This window comes from Zeugodacus cucurbitae, chromosome 4 (assembly GCF_028554725.1).
Source record: "Zeugodacus cucurbitae isolate PBARC_wt_2022May chromosome 4, idZeuCucr1.2, whole genome shotgun sequence".
NCBI lineage: Eukaryota > Metazoa > Arthropoda > Insecta > Diptera > Tephritidae > Zeugodacus > Zeugodacus cucurbitae.
Window position 1 is genome coordinate 35,112,128 of NC_071669.1, and position 27,024 is coordinate 35,139,151.

Below are 27,024 nucleotides of genomic sequence, written 5' to 3' on the forward strand. Positions count from 1 at the left end.
AGTTATGAGGTGATGATTTTGTTGTATCGCACACTTAACGAAAAGAGTCATAACTCAAGATTTTCATTTGGGATTTTCTGCGTATTAAATCATAGCCTATGTTTAATATATCAGAGTCAAAATAAAAATTTGATTTAAGATTATATTTTACGCAAGGAGGACTTTCTTTTTTGGTGATCTCAATCCGTTCATAATATTATAAATATTTGCATATAATTTTTGTTTGAATCTTTTTGGTTTTGAGTTCTGACTCTTTTGCATTTAGTGTTTCATATGTATTTTTTCTAAGGAAAAGAAGACAGAGCAAAACTCAAAATATTTATTGAGTACATACATAATTTAAATTCCCTGATGATAGTGCACAACATTTTCTTTACCAGTAACTATTTTCAGTAAACAGTAAATATTTTGCTGGTTTTGCAAATCAAATGATATTATCAGTATTTTTACTGCAATTTCTTTCAGTAAGCTGTAAAAAAAATATTTTTACAGCAATTTTTTTCAGTAATCAGTAAAACTGTACTGGTAATGAAAATTTAATTTCATTATCAGTAAAAAAAAGTTTACTGCATTTTTACTGGTACTGCAAAGTGCACATCTATGATATAATGGCACCATCATCAACACCGTTAATAATGTTCGCCTTGAAATCCAACAGAATCACTCTTGCCAACAGGTGCTTCTATGGACTATATAGACATAGTTCAGCTAATAAAAAGACAACGGCTACGCTAGCTAGGTCATGTTGTTCGAATGGACGAGTGCTCCAGCTCTGAAAGTGTTCGATGCAGTACCCGCTGGTGGAAGCCGAGGAAGAGGGAGCCTCCACTCCGATGGAAGGACCAGGTGGAGAAATACCTGTCTTCACTTGGTATTACCAATTGGAGAGATGCGTGGCACACTGCTGTGGACTCTGTGGAAGAAATATGGAAAAATTGCGAGGAAGATAATAATAAGAGAATTTCATTTGAATTGACAACAAAAATATAAAAAAAAAACAAAAACAAAAAAATAATACTATTTTTAAGGTTGTCATTATTGCTCTTTTAAAACTTTTTTGTCATTGTTCAATTGTATAAGGTTGTGTCGATGGCTCAAAACAATTTGTAACAAGTAAGGAAAGACTAAATTCGGCTGCAACCGAACATTTTATACTCTCGCCATTTATTAATGTAATATTATCAAGATTAGTATATGAGGGCTGAGGTAATTCCTGAACTGATTTCACTCATTTTTTTCCTGACATAAAACCACAATATAATAACAATAAATGGCTGATTGAATGACCTATTTTGGTGGTAAAAATAAAATGTTGATCATCTCAATGCGGCAATTTAGAATTTCGCTCGAGGAGAGTTGACACAGCTTCAAACCAAGATGACGTAGTCAATTATCACACAGACTATTTAAAATTGCTTGGACTATCACCACTCACTTTGCAATTAAAAGTAGTGTGAGTTGTCATCATAGTGCGTAACATAAATCAACTTCGACTTTGCAATAGAACAAGACTGGCTGTGAATAAGGTAACTAATATCGTCAACGAAGACAAGATTGAGCCAACTTTGAAATTTGCTCATTTGTTACTTGCTTCAATATACGATTAAAACAATTCAAATTTTAACAATTTATGATAATGTACATATGTCAACCATTTTCAAATTTATCGGCTATAACATTTACGTCTTTATGCGTAAGAATTTGTTCACTATATTGGCAAATTTATTCATTTAACGTATACCTTAGCCACAAAAACGTGTGGTCGGGTCTGCTAGTAACTAATGAACTTATCCTGAAAATTGTATAACCTTTTTTACTGTCGTAAAAAATTTATAGCAAAATAAAATGTGGAACACAGGATCGCATTAGGAAGGGGCACATTTCGGTGTTATAGTGGGCGTGACCCCGCCTCCAAATAGGTTTTTTGCATATATCTTACAAGCCAAAAAAACAGTATAAACCAAACTTTCTGCAGTCGTTTCTTTTAGCCATTTCCTTATACAGTTGAAAATGACTAAAAGTGCGTTAACTCACTAACGAAAAACGTCAAAAACACTAAATTTTACAAAAGAAATATCAGAAAGAAGCTGCACTGAGATTTTTTTACAAAATTGAAAATGGCAGTGGCGTCATCCACTTATGGGTCCACTTTTCAAGGCCCCTGATATCGAACATGAAGAACTCAGTACCTAAGGGCAATTTTTTACCGAAATTATAGGAAAATCTCTAAGATATTTTAATGTAATTCAGAGGGAATTTTGGTGAAATCGGTTCAGGAATTACCTTAGTCCCATATACTATTTATTTTCGTTATTCTATAAATAACTATACTTAATTGTAAAAGATTATTTTACAAGTAAAAATATTACTTGATATCGAGTATAAAAGTAGTTAGAATGTCCAACTCATTTTTATTAATCTTATATTTTTAGTAAAAGATAAGTACAAGGGAATAACGGTGACTATTGTCCATAAGAAATATGAACTTAAAAGAGAATATGGTTGCTTTTGTAAATACAACAAATCATACATAAAATAAAAAAAAAATTTAGTTGCATATATTTTCAGGTTTTACTTGCTCTTTAAAATTTAAACATCATAGTGGCCATATGACGGTGACTTTTGTCCACCAGTGTAGGTGCGTTCTAGGCGCTCATAGAAAGCATCTTTGGTCACATCGTCCTTCATTCCGTTGGGGCGAGGGCGTAAATGAGCGATATGTTGAAGAACCTCGCTTTGATACGGATTGTGGGTAGACGTTCATTCTCCGGGGTGAATGGCAGGACTCGGCGACGAAGTCTCTCTCCCACCACAAATTCAACACCAAATTTGCGCTCCTTTATATGGCCGCTGTAGTAGATGTCACAAGGACCCACCTTCTTCCGTCGATGACCCGTCCATCGCACTTCTTGATGCTGTCAGCCTTTAGTTGTATGAGGATATCAACCAGCTGGACAGAGGCATCTTCCCAATTAAGGGTCCGGACATTCCATGTGCATGTCCTCAAATCGTGATCCTTAAAACGTTTGAAGGGGTCGTCATCAAAAGTGGGGTTTCCCATTCGAGGCTCTGTTTGGTCTTTCTTTGGGCAGGTTTTTTTTATGTGGTGGGTCCCAAACCCTACGCAGAATCGAGCTTCTCACTTTAGCCGCATCCAAAAGGATGTCTGTTGGCTACCCAGGGGATACTCGGTCTAAAACCGGAAGTCGTGAGCTACTTGAGTAATATGCAAAAGAATAGTTCCTGGGCACTCCCAAGTGAATGGTGAATCAGAAACTTTCCTCACTTACAGGAACTTCTACATATGACTCCATCCCTCACTAGATCTCATAATTTGGAGTCCTGTTACTGGTACACCCTTGCAAACAATATCCATCGCTCGATGTTCTTCTTCAATACATTTGGTCTGGGTCGAGCAATTCACCCATTTCTCACATGTCATTGCGGATAATGTGTGTTAACACACTTACACCATATCTATGCTCCATTTGAGCTCTAATTCCACCAAGCCATAAAAGCATCCACCTTGCTCATTCGTGGTAATTACATATCATCGCAAGGTATTGTCTTTTTCGGAATTTTAAAAAAGTCTTTCACAATGTTTATGAATTCTTGGAAGCTCCCATGTAATATTTCATTTAGAAGGCCCATTTTCAAATAAAGAGTTTACAAAATCTTTTTAAATTAAATAAGACAATACGCTTTTGACTTTTCAATATTTTTTTTTGCTCAGATCGTGATTTCTACGCGTTCGATACAGTGGCCTAATTATATGAGCACACGTGATTAGTCCAATTGCGAAACAATTTAATATTTTTCGAAAACCACATTACTAATTTTTCTGAAAATGCTCTTTGTAATTTCGACACTTATAACGGATCTATTTTTCATACCATTATAAAAAAGCAAAGCTTGTTAGGTAACTGTTTTTTAGAAAAGTATCTTGCTTTCAATTTTTGCGAGCAAGAAGAGTTTCAAGTTGATGATCAAGAAATTATCAGCTGAGTGCAGAGTTCTCCAATTTTCAAATTACAAGTACAGTAGTTTTTCGAAATAACGAACACATTAATTATCAGGCCTGTTCGTTAAATCGAATTTTTCGTTAATTCGAGTACTCACTTATTGTTTTATTAATTATTTGTTAAAAAATGAAAAACCATAACAAAACAATTCAAATCCAATAAATTCTTCCAAAATGGACCAATTCTGACACTTATACTTCTATTTGGTGCTGACCAATAATTTTAAGTTTTTTTTATAATAAAATTCAACATTTTTTCAATTTACACAATTCTTTTAAATTTTTTATTTTTTTCTCTTTCTTCATATGTCTTCTTCATGTTGTTCGTTAAACCGAGTACGTACAAATCCCGATGTTCGTTATTTAAGGTACTCATGTTCAGACGTATCTACAGAATTATTTAAAAACAATTAAGGAACATTTTATACTCTCGCAATTTATTGCTATATTTTTATTAAGATCACACACAATTTGACCCATATATTCGGCATAAAGTCCAATAGAAAAACGAAAATCATCATATATAGTATATAGGCTGAGGTAGTTCCTGAACCGATTTCACTCATTTTCATCACCAGCATACATTATATCTGAGATTATATGCTCACTTAATTTGGCTAAGATTTCACATATTAACCGATTTATAAGTAGGGATGCAAACGATGTATCGATGTTTTTGATGTCACCTTCAACGATGTTTTATATCGATGTTTTATATAAAAATTTTACTTCACACCTTCACACTTTTTCGGGTATTAACCCGAAACCCTCTATTTGGATACGCTTTATTACATTGGAATTCGATTTTTGTAAAACGCGGAAAATTCGTTAAGGGAATGTGCGCTACCAATCGGAAGCCAATAGAGTTTGGGTTGACAGGAATACTGTGTTTCCGGAGTTGTATAAATAGTCTTATTAATATTTACACATTGTGGCCACTTCAGTTCCGAGTAAACGACCGTTTTCTAAAACCAGAAGTAAAATCACGCAGAAGTAAAATCGAATAAAAATGACAGTGAAAAAACTTTCAATGTCGTTGTTTTGAAATTCTGCTATTTATTGAGAAAAAACTTTAACAGACATGTAATGCTAAGTGAAATAAAAAGTATCAACTTAAGACGTACTTCATTTATTTATGCTTCTGCTTCTGTATCCCTTATCTTTTCACACTAAACTTAAAATAAGTTAAAAAAGTTCAAAAATACATCGATATTTTAATGGCCGATGTTTTTGATTTCGATGGGTTTTGAAGAAACATCAATACATGGAACCATCAATGTTTCATTTCACGATACTTGCATCCCTATTTATAAGCTATTAAGACCATCGTATTTTCAAAAATCCCATAATTAGCTATATGAGAGCTAGGGGAAATTATGACCCGATTTTTACCATTTTTTGGTACAGAGACACACTATTAGAAGAAAACGATTTCCTCTAAATTAAATTTAGATATCTGAGAGAATTACCGATATTTTCGGTGAAAACTTACCGTAAGGCACTGAGTTCTTCATATTCGATATCCGAAGCATTGAAATTTTATAGTCCAATTTTTTCACAAGTGATGCCACGGATCATATAGAGCATTTGTGTAAAGTTTTATTTTGCTATCTTCATTGGTTTCTTATATATATCTTGTAAAGTGAATAAATCAGATGGACTTCAAAGTTGAGTTATGTATATGGGAAGTTGTCGTGGTTGTGAACCGATTTCATCCATCCACACGTGTCATCAGGGTGTCGAGAAAGTAATATGTTCCGAATTGTAATCGATCGACTAGTTCCTCTGATATGGTTTTAGACCCATAAGTTGGCGACGCCACGCCCATGTTTAATTTTGTAAAAAAAATCTGAGTGCAGCTTCTTTCTGCTATTTCTTCTATAAAATTTAGTGTTTCTGACGTTTTTCGTTAGTGAGTTAGCGCATTTTTAGTAATTTTCAACAGAACTTTGTATTGGAGGTGGGCCTGGTTCTTCATTCCATTTTCTTCCATTTTTGGAATGTATTAAGAAGTGGCTAAAAGAAATGACTGCGAAAGAGATAACTGAAAGGCGGGGCCACGTCCACTTACCCAAAAAAAAAGCAACCCTCTCACGGTCCCAAGGAACATGTGTTCCAAGTTTCTTTAAGATATTTCAGGTTTTACTCATAGTACTCATACAAATAGTTTGGATAATTGACTACGTCATCCTGGTTTGTAGCTGTGTCAACTCTCCTGCACCGAAATTCTTAATTGTCGCATTAATATATGCCATTCAATCAGTCATTTATCATTTATTCATCATCGAGGTGTCAACTGAGACCCTAACATTTCCAACTGGTTCTACAATCGCAATTTGATATTGTCTGCCGAATATATGGGTCAAATTGTATGTTATCTTAATAAAATTACATCAATAAATTGCGAGTGTATAAAATATTCGGTTGGACCCGAACTTAGCCTTTCCTTATTTGTTACAAATTGTTTTGGGCTATCGACATAACCTTATACAATTGAACAATAACAAACATATATAACAAAGCAACAACACATACACAGGGACACTGGATTTTTACATATTAAGGTATCTAACTCGTTTAGTTTTATGACTTACAAACAACCGTTATGTGAACAAAACTATAATACTCTCTTAGCAACTTTTGTTGCGAGAGTGTAATAAAGACTTATGAATCCATTTTGGCGATAAATGGAAGCAGTTTTCTTGAAGACGGCATCTCTGTAACAATAATTGAATATCAAGATGCTTGCAGCCTTCCTTTCAATTTATGTAAATTTTGACAATAAGTTCGTGTGATCAACTTTAAAGCAAGTTCTTTCCCGTGTAACGGCAGCGTTAATTGTGTGAGCACAAGTGTAGTTAGGGAATCTAGCAGTCCACTCTCTTTCATCAATACTCTAACTAAAGATATTTTTTACAACCTTCCTAGTAAATTCCTCTATATACTATATATACTATTTTGATATATTAATTATTATACTACTAATGATTGTACCTTTCGAAGTCTAATAACAAAAATATTAAAAATCTGATTCATTTTCATTTTGTTAATGATTATAACATTATTCTTTCTTACTGATACCTCCATTTGTTGAAGACATCTTCGGCTCAATCTGGTTAGTGTTACTATAGTATAGAAGAATGTGTCGAGAATTAAAATAGAACAAGGGGTTTAATTTTAGACCTAATATAGTTAGAAAAAGATTACAACTTTATATATATAATGAAATTCTTAGCATTTGAATTCGGTCTCGAAATGAGAATTTGTATGATTTTATATCAGGTGTTCTGTAATTCAGGCGTTTTCAAAATATCTCTCAAAGATATTTCTTTTCCCAATTAGAACTTTGTATATGTATAGTTTTCATTTCTAATACCTTTTATAGCATCTGTTCCAACTTTCGAATAAATCACTTTTTCTGTATATAAATCAATCTCTCGAAAAAAAATTGGTTTAGTCCATTAACCAGCCGAGTTTTTTCCAGTGTAATAAATAAAGTGTAAAGTTTTAATGCATTTCATATTGTTGTAAGTATGTTATTAAAAAAAGTAACTGCTGCTTCACAAAAAAAAAAAACTACAGAACAATACAAATGTTTCCTTAAAAGGCAAAGATTATATTTGATAGTACCATCCTGAAGTTTAATTAGTACAATAAGCTTTGCGAAATTGAAATTGTTCTACTTTGTCGCCCTTAGCCTTTTTGGGCCACTTAAATTGCTGTATAAAACAGTCAGTCCTTCCTTGGATATTGTTCTCCCTGCCGCTCTACAGAGTGTTCTTTTAAAATAGACCAATTCATATTTTTATACAATTCCGACACTTATGCTTCTATTTGGTTCCGATCAATAATTTTAAGTTTCTATCAAATTCAATATTTTTCTTGTACTTAATTTATCAATTTGAATTTTTTTGAACTTTTTCAGGTTACTTTTTTATTTAATTCCGTTTTTACCACGATTTTATTATATTTTTAACTCTTTCTACATATGTCTTCTTCATGTTGTTCGTTAAACCGAGCACTTACAAATTCCCGATGTTTGTTATTGAAGATACAAATTTGCTTGTTATTTGTAAGCGGTTTTCGTTAAAACGAATATTCGTTATTTCGGAATACTACTGTATATAAATATGCTACGGAATTATTCTATTAGATATTCTAATTAGATATGTACTTGCTCGAAAGTATAAGGCTATAGCAATTCAAAACAGTTTCAGAAAAGCATGATTTCTGAAATCGTAGGTATTGCATCAAAGCGTCGATTATCCTCCAAAAGCCAACAATAGGCGTGTTTTATTTGACCAGCAAATTAAGCTACTAACTTATTTTGTATGGAAGACTTAGTCAACATAATTGTGTTGGCTTGCCATAAGCTATCATAGCTTGTATATTGAACTAGAGGCATTGCCAGTTCATCGCTTTTTTCATTCACAATAGTTAGTTTTTTTTTTCGAAAAAAAAGTAGTTGACAATAATGAGAAACCCCATTTTGACAGATAATGTAAAAAAAACAAATTTTTAAATTCTCTTTGATGTGAAAAATTGCAAATAAAAACTTTATCCATATTTATTTTGACCATAATGATTTTAGATTCCTTAAATTCAAGTGTGTTTTATTTGTCCATGATTTATTCCATGATTAGCTTGTGATGGTCAAATAAAACTTGCCTAATGTTGTTTTAGTATTTACCTGTTACATTAAAAACAGCCGCTAAATAGTGTTTTTAAGTAAAGGCTTGCGAGGTCAAATATAACATCATCTTTTACCATTAAAAATTGGGAATTATGTACCATCGTCTAGAATTAAGGGTTCAGATTTATCATTTTCTCATAAATTTCGCTTTTATATCCGTTCGGCAGGTCAGTTCCAAGAACTGATAACTGTTCGTTTACATTACCAGAATGAATATGAGAATCTTGCTAAATATCCTTCCGCGATAATTCAAATCCAAACCTTATCATCGGCAGTCAGTGAGACATATATATGTACATCGAATTGTAGAATATTGTTATAAAAAAGCTTCGAATGGCGCTGATGTCTGATACTACTGCAGATGTTCAACTTGTTCTTATCTTGTTTCAATCCCCGGTTTCAAAAAGCCTCAGGTTATCGAACCATGTCCAAGGGTCCATTACCGCTTATGTTTGGAGCTCGAAAGTATATGGTTATTTGATATCAAAATACAGACATGGAATGAATATGAATAAAACAAGCCTTTTTTTATAAATTTATAAATGTCTTACAAGGGATACCTAAATTTAGCTCCAATTTGTTCATACATACATACAAACATAATTCCAAATTTTTAATTTCGGGTTTCATGTACGGCGGCGGAAATCTCAATGTGCTCAACTTTAGAGCCCAATATAATTCACATATTAAGTTTAAATGTACTCCGTATAGTCCTATAAATGATATCGTAATGCTTGCGATTATTTCATGAGCTTTGGTTGTGATGGGTATTTTTGTGGACGGGTATTCGGACCAACGGAATTTGAAGTGTCAGCACTTGAAAAGATAGTCAACCAAAAACGAAACAGCGAAACAAACTGTTGTACGGAATGCCTTTGTAAAAATAGAAAAATCAATTTTATGCGACCGCACACCCGAACAGAAAATACTATGACAACGCCGACGCTGCCGTTGACGCTGACACCGATGCCAACGACGTTGAAAGCAACTTTGGCACTACAAAAACAAAGAGATAATAATGAAATTGAGTTGGCGGCAGTACAAGCGCCCAACTGCAGACAGGAGCCAGTTGCCGACACATAAAGAGTATGAGAATATTTTAGAGAGCGAAATAAATATTGTTCAATGAATAGAAATTTCAGAACGGCAAAGAAAAGCTGTTTCCGGAGCAACGAATTCAAAATACCGAACCGAACCGCGTTCGCTCTAAAACAGGCACTTGTGGACATCCCTATCTGTTTCGTTCGCTCAATGGTAAACGCTCGTCAGTTGCTAACGACTGAAAGCTGGCGAAAAGCCGAACGATTGCGCTCTCATTGCAAAGCGTGGTGAATTCCTAAGCATGCAAAGCTTTTTTGTTGTGAAGCTTCCGAACTTTCCTAAGAAGAAACGAACCGTTCCATGCAAGCACGAAATGTTCAGTTTCGGTTAGATGCGCGTAGAAAAATACAGAGAAAAACGACGCAGTGCATATATCTTCCTAAAGACGCGTGTGAAAATTTTGTAAAAATCCAATAAAAATCCAGTGAAAATGATAAATAAAATGCAGAAAATATTCAAAAGAAGGATAATTACAAAATTGAACACAACCAGTGAATAATAAGAATTCAGAATATGTTTTAAAAGTATTACAATAAGCGAAAACCCATGATACAAATTTCCAGCACTCGTTTGTATATCATATGAAAGTGTGTGTATATGTGTTAGCATGTACATGTGTGTGCATATGTATGTTTGGAATAAAAGCAAGTGGAAGAATAAGCATTAAGGGTAATTTAAGTAGCAGTATTGGAACCGAAAGGAAGCAGAAAAAGCGAATACCCTAGACCAACAAGCAAAACACGGGAGCTGCAGGATGTAATGGTGGATAGAGGAATGCAAGAGTTGAATATATCTCTGGAAGTAGAAATTTTACAAAGGCGTGAAAAATCGGCAAAGAAGCTTGAAGAATACTTCTAACTCAAGACGATCGAGACTAGATGGTGTTTGCCTACTAACTACTCACTAACTGGCCGCCATCTTTATAGAACCGACTGGTGTATATTCACCACCACCAGCTATATCGTCTGCATTCAAAAAGGAGACGCGCCCTACTTTTGTCCCCAATAAATTTAATGTCAGCGTCAATCGTTTTGCTTTCACCAATACATCATTCCATTACACAGCATTTAGAAAACTTATTTTTGAAGTTGTTGTTGTTAACTTTATTAGCTGCCGACGACGACATTCCTTTAAGCATAAAGGGTTCGTTCCACATACAACAACTGAGGGTTTTTCCCATGGGTATTGCGTGAAGGGTAACATCAGACCCTTTGACGCGTTTACATAGAATATAAAGAAAATGGCGAATTGTGCATAATAAACGTCGGAAATAAAAAATTTAGCACACAGCACAGGTGTTGTATTTTCCATACGCCTACGCTTAAATAATTATGTGCATACGTGATATGGAAATAACCAACAAAAACAACAACACGCAAACAGTATAACAACAACATTCAATGTATATATATATGTACATACATATATAAAAGAGATCACGACAGCCAAAGTGTAGCACATAAAATGTTTAAAAACTAGTGAATAATAGCGTAAAACATAAATATATAAAAATAATTGCATTTCGGCTGCATCACCTCAGCGGTATATTAAAAGGCAAAACAACCACCATCATCCAGCTCCAAAGCAGAAAAGAGGCGCCGCCGAGAGAGTGCGGTATCAGCTGTCATTCAAGTATGTGTCATGTTCGCAAGCACATTACACTTCTAGTCACAAATGCGTACATATGTACATATGTATGTTTGCATACTTCTACATACATATATCTATCTATCATATCCGAATTCATTATTGTTTTGATATTTTCCATATTCTTTTTGTTTAAGTTATCATACCACCCGAATACAATCCACCCATAAATGTACATATGTATATGTGTATTCGTTTTATTCCCCTCCTTGCTCCTTTAAAATATCTATTGTATCTAAAGCCTGAATGGGGTGAAAAAAGCGCGGCCGACGTTGCTGTCGATAGCAAAGCATTTTATTAGACCACATTCATACATATGTACATACATACCTGTGTACATATGCAGCACATTAGTCTGATAGTGCGACGACCAGAAGCGAATAAAAACACCGCCATGGCCTCTACAATTGTCCCTCTAAACGAAAATATATTTTCCGACAACTACACCTGCTATATACATACAAACCTGTACATATATACACGTGTATATCTTGTATATAGTAGATGCTTTAAAATGTGTTAACAATGGGCTATGTGCTTGCATATAAATACATGTGTATATGGTACACTTTCTTGAATTAAAAGAGAAAGAGATTGTTTATTAACGAAAAGAACATTTTGCTCAAAAAAACTATGCATTGAGAGCTTGCATGCCTATATGATTCCTATATATATGTATGTATATTTGTACAAACCTACATACAGATTTCATACATATGAATTCAAAAGTAAGTACATGAATATCTCAGTCGAAACAAATAACAATTTCTGGAAAAACAATTCTATAAAATGATTAGCAGTTAATAATTATACGAATATTGTACTATCCGCGTGTGTGTAACTTCAAATTAATTAATATACTATGAAACAATTTCAGCCATATCTTCAGCAAAAAGTCCAATAGAATAACGAAAATCATCATAGTATATAGTATATGAGGACTGAGATTATTCCTGAACCGATTTAACTCATTTCCACCACAAAGGTACACTATATCCAAGACTATATGCTCACCTGATTTTGCTAAGATATCTCACATATTAACCGATATATGCGGAATAAAGCCCACCGTATTTTAAAAAAACGTATAATTAGCACCCCATAACACCCAAAACTAAGCGAGTTATCTTAATTTTTGTGTTTCTTGGCACCATAGGAAGGTTGCTTTCGAAGATGGGTGAAATCGGACCACTGCCACACCCACAAAATGGCAATGAAACCCGAAAACATATAAAGTGCCATAACTAAGTCATAAATAATGTTATAAATTTTTTTTAAGAAATGGGTGTGGCCACGTCCTCTACTAAGTTTTTTGTACATATCTTGTAAACTACTAAAGCTATATCTACCAAACTCTCTACAGTCGTTTCTTTTAGGTGCTACCTTATAAAGTCCAAAAATGGAGGATATCGGAATATAACCACGCCCACCTTCCATTCAAAAATTATGTTGAAAACCACTAAAAATGCTTTAATTCACTAAAGAAAAACACCAGAAACCTTAAATTTCATCATAATGGAGGTACAGAAGGGGTGCATTCAAATTGGTATATACTTATGGTCAAAAACCATATCTCCGAAACTACTCAACTCCTGTAAAAATTCGGTTTTGTGAAAATAGGCCAAATCGGTTCACAACCACGCCTACTTCCGATATAGCAGAACTTTAAAGTCGATCTGAATCGTTTACTTTACAATATATAAAGTAAGTACTAGTGAAGATATCGGAACAGAACTTAGCATAAATCTGCATTTCTAGTGTGGCACACCCTTTCTAAAAATCACCGAAATCGGACCATAGGTTTTCAAGGCCCCATATATCGAACATGAGAACCTCAGTGCTTCTAATCTTTTTTTACCGAAAATATAGGTAAGTCTCTCAAATAATTTGAAGAAATTTGTAGGGAATAGTATAATAAAATATATCCGTCCAAAAATATATATGACAAATATGTGGGTCAAGTAGTGTGTTATATATTAATAAAATTAAATAAATAAATTGCGAGAGTATAAAATGTTCGGTCATATCCGAACTTAGCCCTTCCTTACTTGTTTTGTCTGCAAATAGTAGGTGTATATATTATCAGTACCCATTTGCAATCGGTCCAGTAGTCCATTAGATACGGGTTTTGACTCAATTGTGGTAAATTTTTTATAAAAAATGTGAGAGCATCTCTTTTCTGTCATTTCTTCTATAAACCTGAGTGTTTCTGATTTTCACGGCGTAGTATAATCGGATGTTAAAGGGAAATGTGCAGGAAGTATGTTAATTTCTTTAATACGTCTCAGAGGTTTGCCGACATTTTTGGTAAAAAGTCAGCATAGACACTTGGTCCCTCAGGTTCGGTAAATGGGATCTAGAATTTTAGCTGAGCGCTGTCCCATGTAGTATTTGTGCAAAGTTTTATTTCAATACTAGCAGACCCGGCCACACGTTTTTGTGGCTAAGGTATACATTATTACTAATTTAATGTTTTTCAATATGGTGAAAAATTGTTATGCATAAAGACGAAAACGCTATATCTATAGTCAATATAGTTTGTTAGACTTTTTGATCTTTTATTAAAGTATGCAGCAAATGAGTAAATTATAAAGTTGGATCAATCTTGGCTTCGATGACGATATTGATAAGAAGCTAATCTTGTTTCATTACAAAGTCGAGGTTGATTTTTGTTATACAGCATAAAGACAACTGATGCTACTTTTTAATGCAAAAATTAAAATCCTTTGGGATAGTTGACTATCCTGATTTGTAGCTGTGTCCGCTCTCCTGGAACAAAATTCTAAGTTGTCGCATTACGATCATTCTTCTACGCAGTTTGATCTTGTTGTAAAAACACTTGTATGTAAGTCCCTAAATAAGCGATAATTTATGTGGCGATTTTGCAAACTGGTGTTTCGTTGATTTGCAATTTTTGAGTTATTTCGAGGTCGAATGTTCAAGTGCCTACAAACAGGTACCAATTTGAATCTATTTCCGTTATAGGAGTATTCTCAAAAAGAATTAGCGAAATCGGTTCATCTGTTCTCAAGTTATGGGCTTAGCTAAATGTGTTGCAATTCATATTCATTAGATCTGGATTTAGATATACATACATTCATTGTAAAGAGTGAGCATCAAAGTTTAAATTGATTAAACAGGTTGTTAACTGATTTTGGATTTTCAAACTGTAATATCAGGAAATCATGTTAAAACACCAAATTTTATAGAAATTGACATAGTATTTCCGGATAAATAATTTGCTTTGCTTATTTTCAATATAACCATTGTATGGGGCTAGGGTACATAAGCAAATACTATTGAGAAATGTCTCCATTAAGTTTGGTTGTTACATCTTTATTGGTTTGCGAGAGAAATACGAAACAAATTAGAAAACGGCGCCACTAGCGGGATATTGTACAATTTCGTGTTTTTCCAAACATTTCCAGCATTTAGAAATTCATTACCTATTTACGATCTTTTACTATCGTATAAAGTGGAGCTCTTGGTATTCGACTAACCGAATAGGGCATTATTCGAATAATAATATTCGGTTTGCACTATTCGGATAATCGTCAGTCATCGACTATTCGATTAACCGCTAATTTTCGACTATTCGGTTAACCGTTCGTTGTCGACTATTCGAATAGTGAAAGTTCATTAAATTTCTACGTTTATTGAAAAATATGAAACTCATGAAAAATGCGAACAATTGACATTTTCACAAATAAAAACAAACAAAAATCAAAGGCTGCTTGGATTTCAAACAATTTTCATTTATTCAAATGCTCCCAGCGGAGCAACTATTCGAATAGTCGCAGCAGAACAACTATTCGAATAACCGTTGTAGAACGATTATTCGAATAGTCGTAACATTGCGACTAATCGAATAGTACTAACCGGTTAATATTCGTACGAACGGTTACAAACCGGACATTCGAATAATCGGTTTTCAGGTTAATCGAATAATTTTAAGAGCCTTAGTATAAAGCTAATTTATTTTAGTGAATGTTAAAAGATTTTATTATTAATGTCACTTTTTGTTCATTTGAACCTTTCAGGAATCACGGTAAAAGTGGACGCAAAATCGTAAACCATAACAAACAAGCGGCTGCAAATTCTGTTTGAAGCAGATTATTAAACAGAAGCAGCAAAAATAGCAACACTGCTACACGGATTATGGGCTGTGGACAAAGTAAAATCCATTTATATCCCAGAAAATCAAAGAGCAAAGCCAATGGAAAGAAAGGAGGTCACGGTAAGTGCCAGAGTTAATGTTATGAATGCTCAGGTTGTCTCAATTGGCGAGGTTTCAACGACGTAATGATCGATTTTGTTCAGCTTGTTCCCAACAAATCTTAATCGCTAAAAAACGGCTCTAATCAATCAATTATTCATATTTATACTTAGAACTCAAATTGTAGCTTTGTTATAATATATTTATTTTTGTTTAACTACTATTTTTTAGTCATCAAGCATCCCAACCTTCTCATAGTATCAAAGTTTGAGTGTGAGCTAAGTTATATTAGGATATCCAGATCAAATTATCGCTTGACCAAATGGCCGACTGGTCATACGGATGAGCTGTTATCACGTCCACTTACCTAAAAATTTGTAAATCCTAATGTCCTTCCGTGCTGTGAATATCTGTTGCAATAGCCTTATTATACTCTCGCAACAAAAGTTGCTAAGAAAGTATTATAGTTTTGTTCACATAACGGTTGTTTGTAACACCAAAAACTAAAAGAGTCATATATACCAAAGTGATCAGGGTGACGAGTAGATTTGAAATCCGGATGTCTGTCCGTCCGTCCTTCTGCCCGTCTGTGCAAGCTGTAACTTGAGTAAAAATTAAGTTATCTTGACGAAACTTGGCACAAATATTCCTTGAGACCGTGAGAGAATTGCTTTCGAAAATGGGAGAAATCGGACCATTGCCACGCCCACAAAATGGCGAAAACCAAAAACACATAACTAAGCCATAAATAAAGTTATAAAAGAAAAAATTTGTAAAAATTTTCAAGGCCCAGATATCTAACATGTTGAACTCAGCGCCTAAGAGTAAATTTTAACCGAAAATATGGGCAAATCTTTCAGATAATTTAATGTAATTCAGAGGAAACTGTTTTCTTCTAATAGTGTGTCTCTGATCCAAAAATTATTAAAATCGGGTCATAACATCTCCTAGCTCCCATATACGTAATTATAGGTTTTTCAAAAATACTTTGGGCTTTATTTCACATATATGTATTGGTTAATATGTGAGATATCTCAGCAAAATTAAGTGAGCGTATAGTCTTGGATATAGTGTACCCTGCTGGTGAAAATGAATGAAATCGGTTCAGGAATTACCTCAGCCCTCATATAGTATATATTACGGTTTTCGTTATTCTATTAAACTTTATGGGTAAATTTGTATGTTTGTAAGTTTCTTCAATAAATTGCGAGAGTATAAAATGTATGGTAACACCCGAACTTAGCCTTTCCTTACTTGCTTTTTCTTAACTTCTTATTTTATTATTTTCATTTGTCCGGTTTTGCCTATCTACATACAATCTCATATTGCTAATTGTAACATGTACGACGTTTTATTAAGATATCTAGATTTCAATTCAAATTATCGCTTAACCGAATGGGCAGACGGATGAACATTGCGACTAAAATTTGAAATATAAACTATCCTATCTTTTAAGTTGGACCAAACTGCATACGTGTGCAAAATTTCATTAAAATTAGTTCAGTAGTTAAGGGCCAATCCCAGACAAGCAACGTGGCATGAAATTTTTATATATGTATATAGATTGTCGAAATTTTCTAACATTTAGGCAAAAAAAGGTGTCCGCAAGTTCACCTGTATAGCTAACATTGTTTTTTCTTCGTTATATACATTGGATCTATTTTAGAAATATAGATGTCCCTCCCTATTGTGATGTTCCGTACCGAATTTAAAGTTATCGGTTGCACAGTCAGACAAACATCATCTCGTCATCCTGATCATATTTCGATTGGTTAGGTGAACACAGCTATTATACGTTGTGCAACATGTTGCGAGAGCATGAAAACATAAGACGTCGAACAGGAAACTTGCAGTACCAATTGCAATGACACTCACCATCATTACCCAGCATCGCTCAGGGTATTTTCAAACAACTTGCTTCCTTCAGTTAATATGAAGCGGTAAACTTCCCGCAATTACTTGAATAGACATAAATACATACATAACTATAGTGTAATATAACTATATTATCTTACTTGTAGGCATGTATGTACAACACATTTGTGTCGAAAAAAGACCTTTTTTCATGAATTTTTTTAGAAACAATTTTTGCTGTAGGTTTATTTTACTTATTATTATATGAAAGTGCAACATTTGAAGAATACTTAAAAAAAAAGTTTTATCGAAAAATAGCGAGGAATAACGGATTTATCGTCGATCTCTGCAGGCACCTCGAAAAAAAGTTGTTGTGCGGCGACCAGCCTATAGCATCACTGGATCATCCGAAACCAAAAAATCAAAATGCTTTCTTTAGTTTATTAGTTTATCTTTCAATTGACGTCGAGTTTTTTTAAATTTTTAAATTTTTCAATTTTTGGCACCATTTTCAAGCCAAAATGATGATTTTAGACGAAAAAATCGACCTATTTGTTATTGTAAATTAAAATATTTTGGAAAAACTCGACGTCATTCGAGAGCTCCATATATGTAGAATATTTGTTCAAAATTTCAAAACGATCGACGCAGTAGTTTTTTCTGTAGGCTGGTCACCGACTTTAAAAATGACATATTTGGGAAAATCGATTCAAAGTTTTGTACACTCAGCGCAGATACAGTGGCTCACAGCTTATTTCGTGTAAGCAACATTTTTGATAATACTGATATGAAATTAATATTTTTTGCTCTGAACTAAATGAACGAATGATGCAATTATATTGATAATTTAGTTTTAAATACAAAACATGTAAAAAAATTTACAAAAGTATTCAAATTCAATATTTTATTAAACAAAAACCAAAAACACTCATAATTCATGGGTCACAGCTTATTTCGTGTGTAACTGTAAATCAAAGTGTGAACTTTGAATACTTAAGAAGCAGTTTATGCTCTAAAAACAATGCAGATCAGTTGCAATTACGCGGTATATCAACTTGGGTCCACGCACTTCAATTGAAAAACGCGAATTAGTTATTAAACGTTTTCAAAGTGGAAAAACGCCAAAACAAATTGCTGAAATGGTTGATTTAAGTTCATCTACAGTTCAATATATAATTCAGCGCTTTGTACGTGAAAATCGCGTGCATAACAAGGGTCGAAAGGCTCCTAATAAAATTTTTAATGAAACGGATGAGAGGTGGATTTTAAAAAAGATTAAAAAAGAACCAATGTTAAGTGCTCCAGCGGTGACCAAAGATGTTGAAATGTTTCTCGGCAAAAAATGTCATCCAGAAACTGTGCGCAGAATATTAAGGGACTCCAATTTTCATGGGCGAACAGCACGGAATAAGCCTTTTATAAATAAGAAAAATAAAAAAGCCCGTTTACAGTTCGCAAAAGACCATTTAAACAAGGACAATGCTTTTTGGAATACGGTTATTTTCGCCGATGAGAGCAAGTTTAATCTTTTTGCGTCAGATGGTAAAGCATACGTATGGCGGAAACCAAATACTGAGCTCCAAACAAAAAATTTACGCGCAACAGTAAAACATGGTGGCGGTCATGTAATGGTTTGGGGGTGTATGTCATCTGCAGGCGTTGGTCGATTGGAGTTTATAGACTCTACTATGAATAAATAAATGTACCTAGACTTACTGAAGCAAAATTTGCTTCAAAGTGCAGAAGACCTGGGTATACGTGACACTTTTCGCTTCTACCAGGATAACGACCCTAAACATAAATCTGGTCTTATACAAACTTGGCTCATTTGGAATTGTCCACACCTCATCCAAACACCTGCACAGTCACCAGATTTGAACGTTATTGAAAATCTATGGCACGTTCTGGAAATTAATATTAGAAAACACCACATTTCTAGCGTCCAAACTCTAAAAGCGGCTTTGAAGGAAGAGTGGGGTAAAATATCGCCAGATTATACAAAAAAAATTGGTGGAATCAATGCAAAACCGCAAACCATAACATTTAAAAAAACTTATCGAACTAACTTTACGGGCATCAATTTTTTCCAATTAGAATTACGTTACCATAAAAACATGCCCACTATCAACTGAGTTTGGTTTTCCGCTGTTATCATAAAAATGTGTTTGTTGATTTTTTTAATTTTTCTTTTCTTTTTTGTTTTATTTAGCACTTACATAATGAAAATAAAAACTACGAATGAAAGTATCAGCAGTGTTATGACACCAGTAATCAAGTACATATAGTATGGCACCTCTAATTTAACTTTTAGGTTAATGTCAAGAATGATAGAAGACAAGATTACGACAGGCTGAAGCGTTCACGACCCACGAATGGGAATAGGCAACAGAAGAATTGTCAAATGGAAAACGGAAATGTGAAACATAGTGAACCAAATTGAATAATGTGCAGATAAAATATCTCAATGAACGTGATTCCTAAAATCGTCATCTATAAAATGATCCAATATAAGGCCATAAGGCATATTTATAATTAAAATTATATGTTTTGTTACAAAAAGTTCTTCATTTTACTAACTTTTTTGTTGGTTGGAAAAGTGAAAAAACTCTTTATATACGACTTTTTTGTACTTGTTCTTTTTCAAGTTAATACATTTTTCACTTAGAATTTAAAATAATAATTAAGCACTAGCCTTGACTTAAGCTCTTTGTTTTGGTTTTATTGTTTTGTACCACAGTGCAATTTTGTTTTGCTCGCGTGTTCGGGGTCGTGAAAGTTGTCACTCAACAGGAACTCAAAACCCAAAAAAGCTAACTGTAAACGCCTGTCGTAATCTTGTCTTCTATCATTCTTGGTTAATGTTTCCATAAGTAATCAATTTCGTATACGCTCTTGTGAGATTTTTCACATTACAGTAAAACCTGTATAAGCTGGACATGTAATAAAGAAACGTTTTTTCTCATTTTATTGACTTTATTTTAAAAACATTTTAGTAGCAATAGCAGTTCGGAGAGTAGCAATCACAGTTCAGTGATCACAGAGTAGCAATTTTAGTTGCGATTTCGATAATTATGGGTAGGGTGATTATGTAAGCAATTAAATGTACGCAAAATTTATTAATTAGTTAATTGTGATTTAAAAAGCAGACGAATTATTTTATATTGTTAAAATTAATAAATATGAAAATGTATGTAAAATTAAAAAAAAATATGTTGAGTACAAATTCTCATAAATTCGATGTTTTTGTTGCGATCGCAATAGCAATATAAAATCACATGGATTAAAAGTAGCAATCACTTAAATCTCAAAGATTCAAAAATAACAATATCTTCCCTCACTTTAGCTTATCCATGAAATTTGATACATACACATTTTTTTCTCTCAGCTGACTCAGATGCGGAAACAGACGAAGATGAAGGTCATATTGAAGATGCTGAGAAGTGTCAAAATCGAGAACGTGAAACGAATGACGAAAATGACGAGCAAAGCAATAAAGATGCACAAGATAGTGATGAGGATGTATCCGTGTCACTACTACGAGCAAAAAATCTGTCGCTACTCCAAAGCCAGTAAGATTTTAAAATCACAAACGTTTTTTATGCAGATGATTTAAAACATCATTTTTACTCACTTTTACATTCAACAGGGAAATTTCCACCAGCCAACAAAACTTCTTTCGAATGCTCGATAAAAAAATTGAAGATGTAAGCTATTATTTTCTAATACTGGTAAAAATTAAATAATTTACAAATTTTTATTGGTAGGGACCCGACTACGATTCGTCCAGCGAGACAGAAATTGCACTCGAGGAGGCACGATTGAACGCTTTAGTGCAACATTGGGAATCAGCCAGTTTGACTGCATCTATTTGCTCCTCCGCTAGCCGCTCGCTGCAAACGACGCCGATTCGCCAAGCACCCATTAAACAATTGACAATGCCCAGAGCTATTCTCCAGCCTACAGTCGCTGTACCGGTACCAATGTCCATGCCCATTCAGCAACCAGTGCTGGCAACAGACTTCCTTGCGCACGGTGTATCGCCGGCGGCGACTCAGTTGCCGACGACAGTGATGGCGGCTAGTGGGGCATTGAAACATACCCAAGGGTCGCAACAGATTGTTATTTCGCACATGAACACTAAGATGTTGCAACAAATGGCAGTGTTGCCGCAAATGCCGCTTAACATGATGCCTGAAACTTCTGCATCTTCCGCTAATACGTCCAACGCTCTTACACTGTTGCAGGCGCCCAACCCAACACAGCAGACTCAATTCACACAACATTTACTTGCAAGTAGTTCTCCGCAACTACTGAGTGGCATCAAGACGAATGTTAGTCCCAAACGCTTAATAGATGGCCGACTACTTATGAATTCTAGTCCACTTGCACAACAAATGCACACTGTATCAACTCCGCTACCCAACGCATACATAATGGGTTCAGCACAATCAACGGTAGTTGCGGCGGTGTCAGCGGCCAACACTTATGCAAACGGTGGCACCAGCAGTAGTTGTCCGCCACAACCTACAATGCCCATACAGTTAGCATATTTTGGCCAACCCACGGGGCAGCAGCAATATCAACAACAGCAGCTACAAACCACTACTGCGATGGCGATGGCCACAATGACAATGACTGCAACGCAAAACGACCAACAAACTCCACAAGGCCAAAGTCAGCCATATTACGGTGACCAAATGCAAATGCACACCATGCAGGTAGTTTACATATATTTCACTGCATTATTAGGCACCCATAATGTAACTTGATGAGGCGTTAAACTGTTAAATGTTTAACCTAAACTTAAATGCAAAAAACAAGTTTTATTAGCTTACTTAACAAAGTCTAGAAAAACGTTATTAGACAGAAGATAGACTGAGGATTGTTGTGGCGGCTCTACTACATAAATTAGATTATATGTTGTAAACTAGAAGTTCACAGAAAGAGGGATACACTTTTAAGATAGGAATGGTATAAAATGTATCGCTCAAGAAATAGTGGTAGAAAGTGAGGTGAAATCACATTTAATCACGGGGGAAAATATTTTGTTATGGTCAGTAGAGCGAATCTGAGTAAAATACGCAACTCTAAAATATTGTTCTTCATTATGGGAGAAAGAGAAGATAATATATATACCAAAAGCTGGCAAAAACACTCACGTTAGTCCCAATGATTTGATACCAATTAGTCTTTCCTCATTTCAACTAAAAACTGGAAAGATTAATAGAAATTCACGTAAGAAGCAAGTTAACTTATAACCTTCCTTACCTCAGAAGGCGCTTCATTAACATCCCGCCTAAGGCTATAATCAGCGCGCTTAAAGAAAGACGTCTCGGAATCACTCGTGAAACTTATAGAACAGATACTTCTCAACAGATTCATAATTTCAAACAAAGATTCAGATAATTATCTATACAGACGGATCCAAACTAGAAAAACGTGTGGGAGTTGGTGTCTTTTCAGAAAAATTATATTCCAGAATCGCCTCACGGCTACCGGATCATTGCTGTGTCTTCCAAGCGGAGATTACTGCAATTAAAGAAAGCCTTCTCGTTTTGTTAAAAAGAACGTGAACGAACATAGTGAAAGAATGCTTGAAGTTATTAGTGACATTAACATCATATTTCATGATACCCCTGCAATGGGTCCCAGGACACAGTGATATTCCTGGAAACTGCGAAGCAGACGCACTAGCCAGATTGGGCACCACAGTTAGATGCTAATAAAGAGGGAATTTACATACCTCTGGCAATATTTAATCGACAAACATGTTGTAGATACAGCAGAATCTCAATGGAACAATAAACGACTTGGTCAACAAGCAGACAAACGTGGCCTGAGTGGAATAAGAGCCGCACATGCCGACTATTGCAAATTTAAAAGGAATGGTATAAGAATCCTAGTAGAGGTGTTAACAGGTCACTGCCTAATTGGGATACCTTTCAATGGTTACTAAGATGCTAACAAGAAATTAAAGAAGAATAAACTATAACACACCTTCTATGCGGAAGTAAGGCCCGGTACAGGAAAAGAATATCAACTATCGGACGCGGTCTCCTCGATGATGTGGCGGAAGTTGCACATATTAAACTATGTGAATTATTTAATTTTATCAAGCCAACAGGGTGGTTTCAAGAGAACTTAATAGTATGAGGTTATCGTCTTATCAACGAAAATTAGTCTCAATACACCACATTTCTTTCTTCTTTGTTCACGTAACCTTTCAGTTAAAAGGATAAAAAGTTTTTAGTTTATTGTTAAGATCAGTATTCCTAGAGAAGTATCCACAAATACACAGCTACATATTGTTGGGGGTTTGAGGGTTTTTTTAATAAACTGAGCAGACTATTTTACACATCTCAGAGTCTAAATCTCTTTACAATGGATTTCGTAACACTCTAAATTACGAAACTTATAATCATGTACTGCATCAGAGTCCAAAGCTTTTTAGTAACCAAGAAATAAGGTTTTGATAGTTTATCTACACATAGTTTTTTACCGAGATTTGGCATTTGACGTGTCACTCCGAAATCTTCTATATGTACTTGGTGTTAAATATGTTGTGAACATTAGCATTTTAACAGAATTCTGTCACATTTGTTAATTAAAATAGCATATTAAATAAATGCTCATGTACATCAATCCGACCACATTAATAAGTTTACATTTTATATATGTATACTTTCAGCCGCCGACGGAATACAAATTCCCACCGGCTATCAGCGTTCAACGCCTAGCACCACAAGTTCAGCGACAACTACGCGAAACACAAGAACTGATAAAAGACTCATGCCCACAATTGTTTGCAGCGGGTTATGGCGGCAGTCCCGGACCACCGATACGAAACCAAGCCAAAAATCCAAACCGAAGACCCACCCTGGAGACCCAATTCTCACAGGAAAGCTCGTGATATCTATCTAATTAAAAAAAAACTCAGCGCCAAAATTAATGTAGACGTACGCAGCAGCAGATAAGCCCAGCATTCAGTGCCCCACAAATAATCCACTTGGAAATCGTCCAGGCAGTCCAAAGAACTAAGATATATAAAACATACTATATCTATAAAAATGATTAAGAAGCAAACATATGTATGTAGCTATAATGGGCGAACTGCGGTGCAAACACAAAATGACTCTCACATTCTCATTTCGACGTTATTTATCCTATTCATAACCAAAAACATTACTTAAACAAACAAGCATACATACATACATAAGTATAAAAAATAATGATAAATTGAAAAATATATAGAGTATAGAGTATACATACATACATATATACAAATGTATAAGAAGCTGAAAATAAATCTGAGAAAAATTTATTTGAGAGCAAGAAACTATACGCGTATGTATGCAAATCGAGTCAAATTCGAACAAATTAATAAATATATGGTAAATAAAATAATAACAAATGTATGCTGGGATGCAAAATAAGTAATTTTTAAAAATATTTATTTTATGTATTGTATTGTACTTAGCATTATTTTAGTATATCATAATTTGGTGTATAATAGTTTTTCTTATAATAAAACTGATTATGTTTAGAGCAAAAGAAACAACATACAAACACAACACAAAATAACTGTACTGGTTTTTACTTAATGGTAGACAGATATTTCTATCGTAAAAGACTCTTCGTTTTTCGTACAATTCCAGCAAGGGGTAAACATTAAAAGGCCGCCTGTGAATTGCTATATTGTGTTATCTAAAAAATTTAACATGAAAACATTTAGCAGAAAACATGCTGTTTCGACGGGGTTGTACCAAAGGGAAAGGGATGTTAGATGAGTAGGGTTCGTTGGGCATGCAAAAAGGTGGTTAGTGCCATGCGGGGACTCATTGCATGCAGGACATGTATTTTGTATGTCGGGGTTCAGTCTGGATAAGCAGGCTACAATATCCAGATCGAAGATGCGTAAGGGTCACTCTGGTTTCACGCGGCAACTCGAGCTCTTCGTCTGCTAAAGGTGGTGATTTGATTCCAAGGACGCCATTCACTGGAAAGGAGTCTAGGAAGGTGTTAATAGCTCCACTGTGAATGGCATTTAAAGCAGAGTTGTATAAAACTGTCTGCGTCCGCAGTCTGGTCGGTGTATTGTTCAAGTTCGTCGACGTGTTGTAGGAGTGACCTCTTGATGCACCTGGTGAGCGGTTCTGCTTCCATGAAGTGACTACATGGGTGATTTCTACGAAAACACCCAAGTAGAAACTGCTTGGTAAGCAGTTCATTATGCTCCTTAATAGGCAACATAATGGCCTCATTGTGCAAATTGCTTCTGGTGACATCAAGAGACATCCTGTAGCTGTCCGGAGTGCGGTGTTTTGACACGTCTGTATCTTCCTCTGCTGCGTGCCACTGAATCCAGCCGATATTCTTGTAAGTGGCCAGCAACGTTTCTTTGTCCTTTCCCCAAGTGCTACCGGCTAGCGACTTGAGGATATTGTTGCGGCTCTGTACTTTAGTGATTATCGCGGTCGTGTGTGGAGTGAAGGAGTGCAGACTGTCAAATGTGACACCCAAAATCTTGGGATTATTCACAGTCGGTATTGGTGTGCCATCGACGTAAATATTAAGATTTAGTCTGTACTCCTTCGTCCAGTTGGTAAAGAGGGTCGCCGTGGATTTAGCGGGAGCGAGTGCCAGGCTCCTCGCAGAGAAGAAGCGAGAAATTTCGAAGAGTGTTCACTTTCGAACACTTGTCATCGATGCCAGTGCCCGACGTCATTATCGTACAATCATCTGCGTAGAAGGTAACTGAAATTCCCTCTGGTGGTTGAGGGACTTTAGAGATATAGAAATTAAACAGTAACGGGGAGAGGACACCGCCCTGTGGAACCCCTTCTTTAATTTTCCTAAGTTTAGATGTTTTACCTCGAAATAATACGGATGATTTCCGACCGCTCAGGTAGTTCATAATCCATCTCTTCAGCCCCGGAGAAAGTGTTGTTTGCTCGATGTCTTCTAATAGCCTTGTTAAGTTGACCGTGTCAAAAGCTTTTGACAGATCCAACGCCACTAGGACGGTTCTCTTACAGGGTGACTTTTGATTACTACCATGAACTATATGGGCGTTTATCACCACGAAGTAGCGCACTAATATTCGAGTGATATCCTGTTGGGCAACTTGTAACTGGGAGGATGTATATATCAAATATTTCGAGCTCGACATCGCCTGACCGGACAGATATACCTTGACATTCTAAGATAGTGTGCCTGCGGTCGATGTCACCTTCCATAAAACGATATTGCACGGTGTTGTGTAGTATGAATGCTAGGCCTCCAGCACTATCTCGCTCGCGATCTTTATGTAAAACGTTGAAACCTGCACAACTCAGAATATCTGGTTGGTTGTTTAACTTGGTTTCTTGGACCGCAGCTATTGATACGCCTTCCCGACTCATAAAATCAACTATCTCCTCGATCTTGCGCTGCAGTCCATTGCAGTTAAATTGTAAGAGTCGGGTGTGTCGTGGTGTTGCTGTCGTGACCCTG

At 35.1% G+C, this 27,024-nt stretch overlaps 2 protein-coding genes across 6 annotated transcripts; one reads left to right on the forward strand and one right to left on the reverse strand.

Annotated features, from left to right (window-relative positions):
- The first annotated feature begins 8,737 nt into the window (after positions 1–8,737).
- On the forward strand, positions 8,738–24,944 carry LOC105216570 (uncharacterized). 5 transcript variants are annotated; one of them, XM_054229181.1, is made up of 8 exons: positions 8,738–11,447; positions 12,826–13,166; positions 13,221–13,331; positions 15,503–15,699; positions 20,918–21,101; positions 21,179–21,236; positions 21,297–22,250; positions 24,221–24,944. In XM_054229181.1, the coding sequence occupies exons 4-8, from the start codon at positions 15,621–15,623 to the stop codon at positions 24,440–24,442; spliced, it is 1,497 nt and encodes a 498-aa protein (XP_054085156.1). In that variant the 5' UTR covers positions 8,738–11,447; positions 12,826–13,166; positions 13,221–13,331; positions 15,503–15,620; the 3' UTR covers positions 24,443–24,944. The 5 variants fall into 5 exon arrangements, with proteins under 5 accessions (XP_054085156.1, XP_054085157.1, XP_054085159.1 ...); XM_054229182.1 differs by having other exon boundaries at positions 12,839–13,166; XM_054229184.1 differs by lacking the exons at positions 12,826–13,166; positions 13,221–13,331 and having other exon boundaries at positions 8,738–10,339.
- Positions 24,945–24,957: 13 nt separating this feature from the next.
- LOC128921638 (uncharacterized) lies at positions 24,958–26,214 on the reverse strand (the record flags this gene model as incomplete). Its single annotated transcript, XM_054229786.1, has 1 exon — positions 24,958–26,214. A coding segment is annotated over one exon (663 nt), but the record flags the coding sequence as incomplete, so codon positions are not given.
- Between the last annotated feature and the right edge of the window lie 810 nt (positions 26,215–27,024).